This window comes from Protopterus annectens, chromosome 10.part0 (genome assembly GCF_019279795.1).
Source record: "Protopterus annectens isolate FY-2018-M chromosome 10.part0, PAN1.0, whole genome shotgun sequence".
NCBI classification, from domain to species: domain Eukaryota; kingdom Metazoa; phylum Chordata; order Ceratodontiformes; family Protopteridae; genus Protopterus; species Protopterus annectens.
This window is the reverse complement of record NC_056744.1, coordinates 1591426483-1591443048: the sequence shown is the minus strand read 5'-3', so window position 1 is coordinate 1591443048 and position 16566 is coordinate 1591426483. Positions and strand designations below refer to the sequence as shown.

The window sequence follows — 16566 nt, the reverse complement described above, 5'->3', positions numbered from 1 at the left end:
AAGAATTTATTGAGCGGCAAGGCAGCAGCAGTGCAAAACAGTGCAATACGTAGTACAATAGCAATCCACGTTTCGTCAATAACTTCATCAGAAAAACACAGCGAAACTATAAAGTACCATTTAAATACAAGTAACAAGTTTAAATTGGCCAATTAAAGCTAAAAACCTTGCATACATTAATTAAAATCATTCACGTCACATACTACACAAAGACCAAATACAAAGCCACTCTTGTTAAATTAAATTAAAACCATTAAGTAACATGAAATGTATGTTGTTGGAATGATGACTGAAATTTAATAACCTGTAATTTTCATCAAAGACACACTAAATATAACATTAAAATATGATTTACACTAAAATACTTTAAATAGTTTAAAGCACATTGAAAAAGAATGATGGCACCATCTAATGGTAAAAATTAAAATTACAACTGAACAACTCAACCTGATAAAATCCAAAGGTGTGTTTAAATATATTAAAAATATTTTAAAAATATTAAAATCTCAATATAAATATGTATGTGTGATGTTTTGTAGTTTAACTAACCTGTTTTTACTGAGATGTGTTATAATTTAGCTGACCTAAGTTTCAAAACTGGTTTAAGAGAAATCATGTCATTAATGCCAGGATGTTTGTTTGCTTCTAGTACCATCTGCCAATATAGTTCTCTGTATTCAACTAAAGTTTCCCACATACCCCCTCTAGGGTCCGTGGGAACAACTTCCAAAACAAAGAACTCGAATGTAGCTTCTTTACAAATTTGTGTGTGTTTGAAAAGTGAGTTAGTTTCTCGTGCAGTTTTAATATCATACAGATGTTCGTAAATCCTCTGTTTAATTTTGAGTTGTTCAGTTGTAATTTTAATTTTTACCATTAGATGGTGCCATCATTCTTTTTCAATGTGCTTTAAACTATTTAAAGTATTTTAGTGTAAATCATATTTTAATGTTATATTTAGTGTGTCTTTGATGAAAATTACAGGTTATTAAATTTCAGTCATCATTCCAACAACATACATTTCATGTTACTTAATGGTTTTAATTTAATTTAACAAGAGTGGCTTTGTATTTGGTCTTTGTGTAGTATGTGACGTGAATGATTTTAATTAATGTATGCAAGGTTTTTAGCTTTAATTGGCCAATTTAAACTTACTTGTATTTAAATGGTACTTTATAGTTTCGCTGTGTTTTTCTGATGAAGTTATTGACGAAACGTGGATTGCTATTGTACTACGTATTGCACTGTTTTGCACTGCTGCTGCCTTGCCGCTCAATAAATTCTTTCACTGACGCTGTGTACTGGGTACTTACTTTGGATTACTTACGGTAAAACCAAGTATGACAACTAAGATGACAGAAAATACTGCTGTCTTACACTGAATAAGACAGACTGATAGAAAAACACTAATGAAACAAACTAATTTCTCACAACTTTAAATATAACTAAGATAGAGAGATACCAAGACCTGGTCAATCATCTACCAACCATATTTATGACAAAAAGCAGCATAAAAATCTAAGTAGTATGAATCATATAAGCCAAGTAAGTACGTATTCTGGTCATCTTGGAGAAAATACTGACTTTAGGTGTTGTTTTGTACTCATTATACTAGTGATGTTTTGAAGCATTCCAAATGCTGTTCAACCTTCTGCTTGTACCTGGATGGACCGTTTGTAGTATAACATTAGTAAGATGTAAAGCAGGAGTCTAAGTATGTTTTTTCTGGTTCCTTTTGGTGACCTCTTTGACATGATATGAGAGCATTATTCAAATATGTCTTTGTAGTTCTTGTCAAGGTAAAAGGTCACATGATAATTACAGGTGGTCAAATAAGAAGTTTCACTCTTTGTCAGTAATACTTGGTGTTCTGCTGGATACAGAAAGTTCTACTTGCATGATGGTATTTCATAAACATTTCCGAGCAGGATGTCTGGTTTACCTGTGCTGTGAACTTGAGCAGTTTTAAACACTTAGATGTTTGTCCATTCTGGAAAGTCTTGTGGTCATTTGCCTATTTAAATAAAGTTTTGGACATGCTTGAAAAAGCCCATAAACTGGCAGTGTTACTACATGATAAAAGGAATCAGTTTAATAGTGCATATATAGTGTTAGGATCCTAGTGGAAATATACATTAATCACAGTTTGCAGAATCACTGTAATGCAGAAAGAAAAGAGATTCCAAACTGAGTTTGCAGAATCACTGTAATGCAGAAAGAAAAGAGATTCCATTACTTAATATGATAAATTAAATTGATGTCTAGGACTTAAATTTGCAATTATATAAGCACCAAATTTGCAAAACTTATGCTCATATCTTTCAGAGTTGTATAGATGTAATATTGGTAGATTTTAAAAACAGTAGCTGCAAAAGCATTAATTGCATTAAAAACAATAACATTTAAAATAAGTACACTCAGTAAGCAATACTTATAATGCAGCTCACAGATTTAGCAAATAAGCCGTAGGATAGTCACTGTTTTGTACTGTTGTTTCTTTTTGATATATTAATTACACTAAATTACACTAAATTCATCTACTGCAAATTACATTAAATAATATGGCATGCACTGAAGCTAAAACCAATCCCTAACATTTCCATTGTTTGGACCTTTATTTTGAGATTTTAATGGTGGCCTTTCATCAGTAGGTACCAGTACCAGCAGCATTCTCATTTACATATGAGGTAATTTGTGAGATATTTAAGCAATAACCCATGCCTGGATGTGGGTAATGCTGGATTTACCCGCGGCTGGTGTGGTTTGGTCATGAGGGTGAAGCCCGAGTGACCAAAGACAACCATGGGTAAATCCAGCATTCCCCACACCCAGAAGTGGGTTATTGCTATTATACAATGATATTATTTAAGAAAAAAATATTTACTTTTCTTAAATAATGGGACTGTATAATGCCTCAATTCTGCCCTTCTGCAGCTGTCAGGTATCCTGGGGCAGTTCTGATGTACTGCGCATGCATATACTTACGCAATACATCAGAGCTGTGTGAAGAGGAAGCAACAGAGAAAGGAAGATCTCCGTTGCTTCTTTAAAGTTGTCTCACTATGTTAAATGAGTTTAACATAGCAAAGTATCTTTAAAAAAAGCAACGGAGAAAGGAAGATCTCCGTTTCCTTTTTTAAAGTTGTCTCGCTATGTTAAACGAGTTTGGACCAGAAAGGAAGATCTCTGTTGCTTTTTTTAAGATATCTCACTATGTTAAACTCGTTTAACATAGCGAGATTACAGCAATGGAGCTCTTCCATTCTCCATTGCTGAAAAATACAAAAAAGTAAAGACTTATACTAATGGAAAAAGTCCGGGTGATCGGACCTTATTCCATTAGTATAAGTTGGATTTACAATGGGCACGCTGACCAATTAGTGTGCATGTTTTGGAATATTAATGGGGGGGGTCATTGTATAATAGGGATTGCTTTACTTCCCAGATTTGGCAGAGCATGGTACCACTTTCACTGTCTAAAACTGGCTACATATCCTGCTTCAAAAGATGCAATGTAATCAGGCATGGCAGGATTCATACTGACATTAGTTTTAGACAAGATCAACTGATAAAAAAGAATAGAAGCAACAATCCACAGCTGATAAAACTGTTTTATTCTTGCAGACAAGACTAATTGCAAAAATGAAATTAGGTAAGCGCTTTCATGCATTAAATGCACTTCTTCAGACCACAACATAAAAACAGGTAAAACTCAGTTCAAATATACAGCAGACATTAATTAGATGTAATGTTTCAATTTCTGTGTTCAAAGTACAGGTTTTAAAGGTACATTAGCATTCAGTCATGGGGCTCTATGTGCACACAATGTAACAATCCCTTTTAATTCTGCCTTCTCTACTTTATCTGAATTTATACAAGACCACTTTGCTTTTTTTCCAAAGTAAGTGAACACTGCTAAAAATGAAAATAAACAATGTTGTGTCCTGATTTTACTTAAATTTTTGCTTCATACCATTTTACATATTTATTACAATACTTAAAACAAGACAAAAAACAATATAATTTGATATAACTCATTCTGAACTTAACTGAATTTAAAAATAATCTTAATATAATAAGTTATCCATGAAATATAATAAAATAAAGGTTTAGTCATTTTCAAATGTGCAAGGTTGTCTTGTAAGTAAAGCTAAAACTACTTGATAAATTTTATAGCTTTATATATATATATATATATATATATATATATATATATATATATATATATTTTATAGCTTTATATATATAAGTAGCATTTGCTCTAGCCACCTTGCTAGCTGAGCTTTTAGTCTGTCAAACGATTTAGCTAGGTGCAGGTCAAAAGAGTCTCAGACTAATGTCCTCAGATACATAAGGCTAAAGCATTATAAATATATAGATATACAGATATATATATATATATATATATATATATATATATATATATATATATATATATATATATGCATTGTTATGATTAAGAAAGTTTATCAAATAAACTTTAGTAGTTGGCAGGTTTAAAAGTAATTTATTAAATAAAAATAACACACGTGTGGGAAAGTATACTCAGAAAATATGTCTCCCCGAACAAAAGAATTCATAATCTTTTATAGGAAAGATTTAACAAAGTAATAAACTTTATCAATCATAGCATTGCTAGCATCCAATAGAAAAATGCTAGTTAATGCAGTTTATAATGCAGTTTAAGTTTTTTACTAAATATCTTAATGAAAACACGTCATAGTTTAATTATAGATTTGTTATTTTTATATATATTATGCTGCTTAGTAAGAAAATATTTTTCTTCTACAATGTGATCATATGATTTAGGAAGAATGCTGCCGCAGGCACAGGAAATAAAATATAACATTATATGGAAATATTTTTTTCTATCATGTGACAGAGAAAGAATGCTGCCTCAGGCACAGGAAATGAAATACAACAGTCTGTACTTTTCCATGTATCCACTTATGGTACTGTGACACATACACTAACCTTCTGAATACACGTGCAATTTCAATTTCACCCTTTACAGTATCTGTCTATTGATCTATCTATATACAGACATGTCTCGCTTCAGGCACACATGAGTTAATATTATAAATGAATAGTATTATATATATGGGTCTACTTTATATTACTTTCAAATGTTTGACTTTCATATGGCCGAGACTATATGATTAAACATTTAAAAGTTCGAACATGTAAAAAAAATAAAAATAAAACAACAAAATTAAATAAAATAAACGTTTCTAGCACGGGGCAAGCCCCCCTGCACCCCCACCCTCTGCTATTTAAGTTTACCAAATCCAAGATCGCACTACATTGTGGAAAAGGGAAATCTTTCCATTCCATGCTGTATGGAGATCTCCATTCAGACCGTTTGAACTTTTAAACGTTCGAGCATATGGTCTCGGCCATATGAAAGTCAAGCTTTTAAACGTGTGATCAAATGAAGGAGATCTATATATATATATATATATATATATATATATATATATATATATATATATATATAGATATATATATATATATATATATATATATATATATAGATATATATATATAGATATATATGTCTTTACTTATTTACAGTTTGTTGATGGGTTAGTCCCACTAGGCCAACAGTTTATTTATTTTTAGGTGAGAAATGAGGAGCTATTCATACTGACTAGAGTAAATTTGGCTAGAGCACTGGGGAACTCCTACTCTTTTCGATAAGGGCCTTGTGATCTTTTATGTGCGCATCTGAAGGATGGCATGCTCAGGAGTAAAGCAACTTTCTTATGTTGCACTGCACTGTTAGTACTGTAAATTTAGTCCAATTACCTTATGAGGGTACAACCCACAGCCATCTGAACTTCCAAGGAAAAGTGTATTACCCATGTAATGTCCCATGCTCAAGCAGTCTCCCTGTCTTGTACTCAGGAACTTTGCTTATTAACGGTCTTAAACTTAATACTTCTGGAAAAAAAATACTCATGGTCAGCCTAATAACCTTAAAATTTGGTGAAGAAAAAAGTGCAATACTATTTAGATTATTTCTGAGGTAATTTAATAAACTTAACACTGTTTTATTGGTGTCCCTTGTTTGTGATGTCACCAATATGCGACAGCTACCTTACAATATTGGATGTTAAAACTTTTGTTTAGATGCTACTGTTGAAGATACATTCAGCATCAAAACCAGTTTAACGACCTTGATAATGTATTGTGGAGCAGCATAATAAACAGTTTGCATTATCTTTCTTCCAGTTTGTTTTTGCCTGAATGTGCTGAGCTGTTTGTTGTGAACTTGAGACATGTAAGCTAAAAAAACTATATATATCTAAAGTACTTTATTACATTTCATTTTTGCTTAATCTAGGTATCTCATACTCTTTATTAAGGTTCATTGTATTTTTTTCCATTTTTAGGTTTTTTTTGTGCTCCCACTCAAAATGACCATGCAGCCTCTCCCCCTGGACACCCAACTGATCCATTAGTTCCTCTTTAGCCCATTCATGCCATTGACATTAGCAGTTGATTGCTCTAGAGGGTGCCTGCATGATTTCACATATGTTAAGTCCCCTAGCTATGCAGTACACTGCTATATTAGTGCAGATGTTGACCTGGCCCATATGTACATTGCCATACACCTCTTTCTCCAGTAGGTACTGGCTTGAAATGGCCAGCATCACTGCCCTCTACCAGGATGGGTGAGCAATTGCCACTCACTCCCAAGCCTCCACTCCCAGCCTCTTCAGTGCCTGAGATAATAGCCAAATGCAGGTTGTCTAGGTCATAGACAAGACTTTAACTGCCTATGCCATGGAAATGGGCAAGCTGTACTCATTAACCTTAAAGTCAGTCTACTGAATTGAATGGTACTGTTAATATGGTATAGCCTTATTGAAATTTATATTTTGTTCTGTAAAAAATTAGAACTTCATTTGAACCTACAGTTTCTGTTTCTTTAAAGTTCATATTCTGAAAGACATTTATTTGTCAATTAATTTGCCTGAGAGAGGGTCAGAAATATAATACAGATTTTAGTGTTTTCTCGGCCCTATACAATCTTTTGTAAGAAGAGAGTACCTTCCATCTGCCAATCATTCCTTTATGCTGAATGTCATGTTTGACATTGCATTAAATCAGCAAATACATTAATAGTCTTCCTTCACAACATGAAGAAATAATTCTATATTTAATGGAGTCTTCCTACCATACTCCTGGCTAATTCCACTATTCACATCTTTCCACCCTCCTTCTACCTAAAAGGGTTTTTCTTTTGCTGGTGCTTCTCTCTTACTGTCCTTTCTATTCCTCTCTCTTATTTTCACCCAATGTACTTCTTATCAGTCCCACTACTGTAATCTCCTAACCATGGCAAACTAGCTGTTTCCCTATATAAGCTACATGCCTAATTATGTTGTGAAACTATGTTTATTTGACAGCAATTCTATTTATTTTTAACTCTGGATAAACTCTGTAGTTGAATTTACTGTTTGTAATAATTTGCACATGTTTGTATACTGTACTGTATGTCTGGAGTTTTTCTCCCAGGGCCTCTGCTGAAAACGGGCTCCCAGCCCAGTCGGACACTTCCCGATTAACAAATGTAATAAATAAATAAATAAATGACGATGTCTTCTAAATGGCTTGACAGCTGTACTGGGTTTTGTTAGGACTGTACTAACAAGCCTATTTGTGGACTTTTAATACACCGTTTTGGGGCTATAGCACCAAACACTGAATTAGAAGCTTCTCACTGAATATACATGAGCAATCACACCTCCTCCTCCCCTCCTTGACACAGTGACTGACATCTCAGGTCACCAAAAATGACTTGCAGGGAGGAACTGTATTAACTGATGGAGGAAATTGAAAGAGGAAGCTGTATGTACTTTGCCAGGGAATTACTCAAAAAATGCAAATACAGTCACTGCTAGTTCCACGTGCTTCTTTGTATTATGGTAATTAACATTGTGCAATTGTACTAATCACCTGTAATGAATATATTCATGTAATATGCATCATAAAACAAAACGTACTGTACTGCAACAATTCTGAATGTTGTCACATTATAACAAGAGGGAATTGGCTTCTAGTATAATTACTAAACTTATAAGATGTTCATAGTACATTTACTATGTGGCAGAATTATATGGAATGGGAGTACATCACTGCACCGCCGTCTGCAGGTAGTACAAGAAGTGCAGTGTAAATGGAAGATCTCCAGGTTCAGAAGAAGCATGTCTTTAATTTTGAAACAACAAACAATTTTTTTTTTTAAAGTAGCACATGTCCTTGCATACATGAAAGAAAGTGAAATAATGCTGCTGTGTAGTGCCCTTGCAGATAATATTGGGATTATAATGTTGTATAATACTGCAGTGGTGGTGCTGCGGTAGCGTTGTCACCTCACAGTAAGACGTTGTCCTGTTTGATTCTCAGTTCGAGCGTCTTCTGTGTGGAGACATGTGTGAATGGGCGTACCTTCGTTGAAGGTTGTGCGTCAGGGCTGGCAACTTGGCACGTAAAAATCTACTGCCAATCATTAGCGGACTGGAGTGGCAACCCTTAACCGGGAAGAGCTGAAAGACACAACAACAACACGGGTATAAAACCTTGCTTATTACTCATGTCCTGGGGTCAGTTAGCAGCCGAAGCACTGGAAAGGCCAAGAAAGGGCAAGATGGGAGTGAGTAGCTAATGCAGGCTCACCCATCGCAGGAGAAAGGGAGGTGGTATGTCCAATGCACTATTGGCCTCTGGTGGAGAATTGGTAGGTCATGTTTAGTTCTGAGCTGTGGGGGTTATGTTCCCATATAGGAGGGTTAGGGAAACTTCTTCCATCAGGATTCTCCTCAACAAAGAATTGTAACATTTTCCCCATATACTACACAATCCTATTAGTTTCATTGCACACACTACATTCTGGCTGCAAAGCCTTCTTGATTGCTAGGCCCAATATCTGTATTTTATTCATCACTACATTCTTTCATTGAGATATTTTCTTTTTTCTTAGTCATAATCAAGCAGCACCACTAAGCATACTCACAGCATGTTTGTAACAGTTGTATTGCATGATGATACAGAGCACAATTCCTGTCATTGTGCATAAGACAGAAGACATGATTTCATTTCTGATGGTTTAAATTCTGTTCTGAATAAATTCTATTCTGCATTTCATTTTATTTCTTCTATATTCTTGGGTCATATGCAAAAAAGATCATGTGATACGTTTTTTATCCTACCATTTACCCTGCCAAAAATGTAAAAATAAGATACATTCCTATTAATAATTTATGCCATTTATGCAAAATAAATACAGTCCGATTATATTGCTATTTTTTGCAGTTTAGTTTAAGGTTAGTGAAGTTCTTAGTCTGATGGCTCGGACACAAAAGGGCAACAAATGAAATAGCTTATTTTCTTGCTGTTGCTGCTTGCTTTTCCTTTCATCACCATCCCTCAGAAAAAGGTCAGATCTCTGTGCGGAACGTCAGTGATGATCCGGCCATCTTCTTCTTGTAGTCTTCCTCAAAGACTTTATTCTGATCCGCAGAGAAGTGATTTTTCCAGTCACCAACCTCACCTAAATCATTAGGGGGAAATGTAGTAAAACAAGATATAAGTATTAAAAAACGGACAAAAGGACAACTATTTCATGTTCATGCTTATTGTTACTGGTTCCAGTCTTGACAGTATTATAAATAGTATAGTATAGTATAGTATAGTATAGTATAGTATAGTATAGTATAGTATAGTATAGTATAGTATAGTACAGTATAGTATAGTATAGTATATCCAGTGAGTAACAATGCTGCTATCAGGATCTGCTTTGCATAACTGATCACATACTCTGATAGAGTATAGAGTTTAGAATTTCATAGGAGTTTACTGAATCAAAGACGATTTTACAAGGTTTACCATTAGAATGCAACATTATCAAACTTTGTTATTTAAGGGTGGTGGTGCAAAGAAAGATTAAGTATCTCTACGGTATTCGAAAAGTTACTTACACATGCAAGCGTCAGGGGCATATGAATTGACATTTCAGTACAAAACTGGACAGTATGATTGCTCAGTGGTTATGACCCTTTCCTTACAACTCCAGGGTCTGGGGTTCCATCCTGTCACATCACTGTTTGTTGGGAAATCTCCTCATACCTGCATGGGTTTTCTCTGGGTACTCCAGTTTCATCCTACATCTCAAGAAAATGCTGATTAACAGGATGCTGCAAACTGCCTATTTATATTTAAAAAAAAAACAGACTCTTCAGAGAAGATGGCAATGTAAGCTAAAGTGGTAACTGTGTGCCCAATAGCTGAAATATTGTCACAATGAGATCTAAGGCAAAGCTTAATTCCAGTGGAAGACTGCACTTTCTCTCTTGACATGATGGAAAGTACATCTCAGCAGGAAGTATTACCAGCTTGTCCAAATAATTTTATAAGATATGAATAAGTCCAAAAAAATTCCTACCCAATGAGATGATTGGTAGTTTTAACTGTATGTCTTGACAGGAACCCACGTAGGTTGTACTTTTTATTTCCATTGGTTGTATCATGAGCCTTTTTGGCACAATCAGTTTATAAAATCATAACAGAAACAAATGGCCTTGTCTCTAGAGACTCAAATGCTTCTTCAGGAGTATAAACAGCTGAACTGTTTAGGCCAAACTCATTTTAAAGTGTTAATATTTATTAGATTTCAGTTCTTAAACTGGACTTTACAGTTCAGTGGAAATGCATAAAGACTTTTTTGTAAAGTGTTGTAAATGACTCACTGTTATGTCTGCAACCAGTTAGCTAGGTAAATAATGACAACAGCATTTGTATTTGGTCCAGTTATGAGCTTTAGTATATGGTTAGGTGTTTCTTTTCATGTTCCCTGATTGCTGAGATATTTATATAATTATGAAAATCATGACCTTTTGCATACTTAATTATATGAACAATATTTACTATCTCTCATGTTGTACTATTCACTGATTAAGTAACTATGACAGTTGTACTGCCCATCTTGCAAGTTATGAAATAATAGCTTCCACTGTCTTGCATGTAGTACAGTAATGTAGTTGTTGTTGTGTCTTTTGGCTTTTCCCGGTTAGGGGCCGCCATAGCGGAACTCCGGTCCGCTAATGATTGGCAGTAGATTTTTACATGCCGAGTTGCCAGCCCTGACGCACAACCTTCTATGAAGGTACGCCCATTCATGCATGTCTCCACACAGAAGATGCTCTAGCTGAGAATCGAACAGGACAACGTCTTACTGTGAGGCGACAACGCTACCGCAGCACCACCCCCGCAGTACTGCAGTTATTAGCATAAATATGAGTAGGCAATAGTAGATATTGACAAGAATCACTTGGCTGATCCTTAAGAATCACCTGCATACGTCAGTATGATTGAATGAGTTAATAAACAACAGCAACAGAATTATGTCAGACTGGACGAGTGCAAAGTCATGACCAAATATCAGGACAGAAGTCCTCAGACATCCAGGTGCAGCATGATAAGATTTAGAGTTAACTTGACCTGTAAAATCAAGTCAGGCATGCATGTGAGTGTGTCTATGTATGTGCTAGCAACAAACTGAAATAACATTTGTTTTTACTTATGAATTTTAATTTATTTAATCATAATTGAAGAACTAAGGCGTACATAGTATATAAAGTAGCTGTAATTTGTGGACACCTCTATGTATGTGTGCTAGGGCTGCAGTGGATTGCACAATATATGTCTGAGAGCAGTAAGATGAAATACATTACTGTGGTCATTATTTACTTACTTCATTAATTTGACCATAAACAGACATTAGAAGTGTAGGCAGTCATTAAAAAGACTGTAACTGCTGCATGACTGTGTCCAAACCGATGCAGGGAGACCACCAGGTTTAAATTTAAATTTTTATTAGATTGAATTGTTTGAAATTGGTCAACTATGGATGCTCTACGATGTATTTATTTATTGGGATACTTTTATTTTTTTCAATTTCATGGTTGGTAGCTTGTCACTTTATGTACAAAAACATTTTAAACATATACTCCTTATGTATGATGTGGTTTTCGGGGGGGGGGTTATTTACTAGTATTTAGGAATGAATTTACATTTAATATATTTTAAATATTTATTAGGGTTTATGCATTGGTCAGATTTGTTTATGATTTTTTGTAAATATATGGTATACCTTTTTAAGGTAATTAATTCAACCAATTAATTAATTTACCATTTAGGTATATAAATGATGTGAATGGTGTTATAGGTTGTTCTGAGGAAGCTTTGCAATAGCAGAGTGAAAGCGCGCTTAACTTTCATCTTTGTGTCCTGTTTATATTAGTTATTAACCTTTTTGGAGCTTGTCTACACTTGGATTAAACATTTTAACACACTTGGACTCTGCTTTCTGCCCGGAGTTTTGTTTTCTTGGTTTGGTTCTCCTTATAGTCACTATATAATACATGCAAGTAGGGACTAAAGGAGCAGAAGACTCTGTCAGGGTAGCATGGACAACCATGGCCTTGGTGTTGAAGGTGTTGAATTTGAACTGAACATAAGTTGTCATGAGTGTATAAACTCTAGGTCTTCAACAAAGGTATGCTGTGCTATTTCTTGTAAAACAAAGTACAACTCTCAGTATAACAGTGATATGCTAAACTCCTCACTCTTATAACAACTCCTGGTGGAATCATATACACCATGAAGAAAAGAACCCCCTGGTGGAATCATATACACCATGAAGAAAAGAAACCCTGATATTACTTCCCTCCTGTGGCATTGCATCGTGAAGAGGGTATGAGGAACAGGCATAAATAACCGACTATACCTTTTGCGTACCACCAGAGAGGTGTCACACTAACCACTCTAGGACCATAGAAGAGAGTCCACAGTAGTGTCATAAATACTCAGACAAGATATTATGATCAATATTGTCAAATGCAGCTGAGAAAGCCAGGAGAACGACTTCTGAATAATATCACTGGTGTCTAACCATAAGGAGATTATTCACTACCTGGTGCTATGGCATGTGGGAAACTTTGATTGAAATGTGTCTATGATCTCATTAGTAGTGAGGTAAGGGTCATGTTCCAGAAACGTGACCTTCTCAACACCCTTACCAAGAAATGAAAAGTTAGAGATAGGGCAGTAGTTACTAAGAATACTGGAGGTCGAGAAACTTTATTTTTATAATAGGAGTCACCAGATTCTTCCTCAAAGTCAAAGAGAAGACCCTCATCCTCAATGACAAAACCAAGACTTGATAAATTTTGGGACAAAGGGCATCAAAGCTGACTAAAGCAATTCTTCATAAACAAGGATCTGGATACAGGTCATAGGACATGAACTCACGATCACTGCCAAGAACTCATCACACTCAGGGATATCAAACCATTCGAGTATAAGAGCAAATTGTACTTTAAGTAACTGTGCATCCCATGAAGCCAGGAGGATGAAGAGCTGACCCATTAGGAGCAATCTTGCCAGTGAACATTTAAGCAACTGCGTCACATTGAGAAAGAGTTATAGATCAATGAGTGGTAAGATAAGCAAGGCTGCATCATCTATCAACTACTCGAAAGAACATGGCTGGTCAGCTAGCCACTGCTGACATCTCTCTGGACAGATACATCTTATTTTTACAAGTGATCTCAGCTTGGAACAAACTATAAAGTCCATCCAGACCAAGTGTATTATTCCATAGACCAGCATACCTTTACTGATGCTCTGATCTGTGTCTTCAATCCTGCAGGTAGTAGACCTCATGTTTCCTGATGGAGATAGTGTGGACATGGTCTCAAAGAAATGTGTTCATCTATAGACCAATAAGGATTTAGCATTATCAGTAAGAGAATTAAATGAATCATTATGGATCTCATAAACAAAGATATTGGCAGCTTACAATCCCTAGATTTGTGACAGAAAGATCTTGCCTGCTAACTCTAGTGAACATCCTTGAAAAAGTCATTGAGGCATTGGATGAGGGTAAGTCAGTACTGACCTGGCTAAGTCCTTTGATACCATTCCACACTCACCACAGACAACTAGTCAGACTAAACATATATATCTTTACACAGCCCAGTTAATAGAAAAGTATATCACAGGTAGAACTCAACAAGTAATGATAGGCCATACTATTTACTAAAAGGTTACTGGGGAGGACTACAGGGTTCTGGAATGGCAAGGCTCATAGGTTCATAGGTTCATAGGTTTATACTAGGCTATTTGCCCTAAGGCATTTATAAGCCTAGCCCAAATTTTTGTGGCTTACATGAAAAAATACTGTGCCCATTAGTTTGTTGTGCCTCTGTCCAGCAGTGACACAGAGATGATTCCCGGGGTAAACCTACGATCTCCCATCCACAGGTCTAGATTTCTCTTGAACAGAGTCAGCGAGGTGCTCTGCCTCACATGGACTGGAATTTTATTCCACAGCATAGGGAGTCTCTGAGTGATAAATCTATCCCTCCAGCACGTCCTATTTATATCCGTGCTAAGGTTTAAGTCGCTTGCTCTAGTGGTTTTGGTGGATTTGGATTTTTTGAGGTGGAGCATGTCCATTAATTCCGGGTTGGACATGGCCATGTATGTCAGGCACATGTCACCTCTGAGCAGATGGTATGCGACTGAGTAGAGCTGGAGTTTCTTCAATCTGGCAGCATATGACAGATTTTGGAGTCCCTTTATCCTTTTGGTGAGGAACTTTTGGGGTCTCTCCAATTGCTGCAGATGTCGGGTGAGATACATCCCGAATGGGGCATTGTACTCGATCATTGGTCTGATAAGTGAAGAGTACAGGGGAACAATGACCTCACTAGATCTGGATGTGAATCCCTTCATGATCAGGTGGGCAATGTAGAAGGTCTTTCTAACCACTTTAGCAATGTGAGTGTCAAAAGAAAGGCCACTGTCAACCTGGGTCCCCAGGTCCCTGATAACCTCTTCTGTGCTTAGTGGATTGCCACCTATATGGTAGCTTGGGGTTACCTTGTTTTTCCCGAAGGGTATGACTATACATTTTTTGGCGTTTAACTTCAGGCCATGGCTCTGGCACCAGCTATCTGTTTCCATGAGTCCCTTCTGAAGGATATCCGTGTCCGATGCACTTTCCCAGTTTGCAGTCGTCTGCAAACTTTGTCAGCCAAAGTCCTCCCATGCTGGCCTGTACTTCTGAGAAGTAGATGCCAAACAATAGGGGCCAAGGACCGAGCCCTGTGGGACACCACTTGTGACCGGCTTGGAGTCTGACACAGCGCCAGCAACTCTAACCCTGTGGGTTCTGTCCTTAAGCCAGTTTGCAACCCATCTTGTGACATATGGGTTTACATTTAAGCTGGTAAATTTTTCTACAATACCCGAGTGGGGTATTGTGTCGAAAGCCTTTGCAAGGTCAAGGTAGGCTGTATGGACTGCCTTTCCCTCATCAATGGCCTTGGTGACTGTTTCGAAGAAGTCGACCAAGTTCAAAAGGCATGATCTTCCCTTGACAAAGCCAAACTGGGTCGGGTCCAATGTCTGCAAGTCCCCTATATCTTTGTTTATGAGCTCCATTATGATCCTCTCCATAGCTTTGCAGACTATACTTGTTAAGCTTATGGGGCGGTAATTACCAGGGTCCGTAGAGGCGCCGCCTTTGTGGAGTGGGACCACAGTTGCCATACGCCACTCCTTGGGCACGTATCCTGTATTTGGTATTTAATTCTCCATTGCCCAAGCTGATGACAAGGGTTCCTGATTGGCCAATTCTGCATATGAATGTACACTTGGAAACATTATCAATGGTCATCTTGTGGACATCTTGTTCCTACATGAGTGTCTAACATATAAAAACAAATATTCAAGGACATGGTCTAAAAACTAAATGCTAAAGGAAAATTCAACCACCAGTGAAATGACAACCCTGTCAAAAAAGTTACAGTTATTAGGGGTCTAGACACTTGTATACACAATAAGCTCTCCTTCAACCAAAATGTATCTAAAGTCATTTAAAAAAATCCTTCTACCTAACCCATTTGATTACATTTCATTACAAAAGAGTACATCTTCAAGGTCCGGAGATGTTACCATTCATAACTACTCATTCTTTATTGGGTCCATAATTGATCACAGTGCATTCTTCAGCAGTACCTGACTATCCACATGATTCAACTTGAATGACTCCCAACACTTCTTTACTAAGAAAATCAAGGCCTGAGTTCCATGACCTATACAGAACACCTTAAAGTTCTATCTCTAATATCTGTCTCATGCAGACTCCTGCAAGGCAACCTCTGCTTAGCCTACAACACCTCAAATGATCCTGTATTGCACGACCTCCTGTATGTTCACAAAACCAGTAACACCAACAACACCTGCAAAAAAGATGAAAACCTCCACCACAAAACCATCAGAGCCTACCGGCAGGATAAAAATCTCTTTCAAAGAATTGCTCTTCTCTAAGAAAGGCTTTACTTTCATATTAATCAAAGTAAAATCCTCTTCAAACATGACTTATATGAATTGGTGGGTAACCATACCTGCACCACAGGCTGACCCCACACTCTCTTGTGGAAAGGAGAAACTTTTGTTCTGCTCCTGCACCAGACATAAGACCACTGGCTA

The 16566-nt window shown here is 36.4% G+C and overlaps 1 protein-coding gene across 1 annotated transcript in view; it reads right to left on the bottom strand.

The window, feature by feature from the left end:
* Window positions 1-8501: 8501 nt before the first annotated feature.
* LOC122813763 (sulfotransferase 1C1-like) overlaps window positions 8502-16566 on the bottom strand; it is a 244763-nt gene continuing 236698 nt past the window's right edge. Inside the window, exon 7 of the mRNA XM_044086254.1 lies at window positions 8502-9559. Within this exon, the coding sequence (XP_043942189.1) occupies window positions 9447-9559 (113 nt within the window). The 3' untranslated portion in view covers window positions 8502-9446. The remainder of the gene's footprint in view (window positions 9560-16566) is intronic.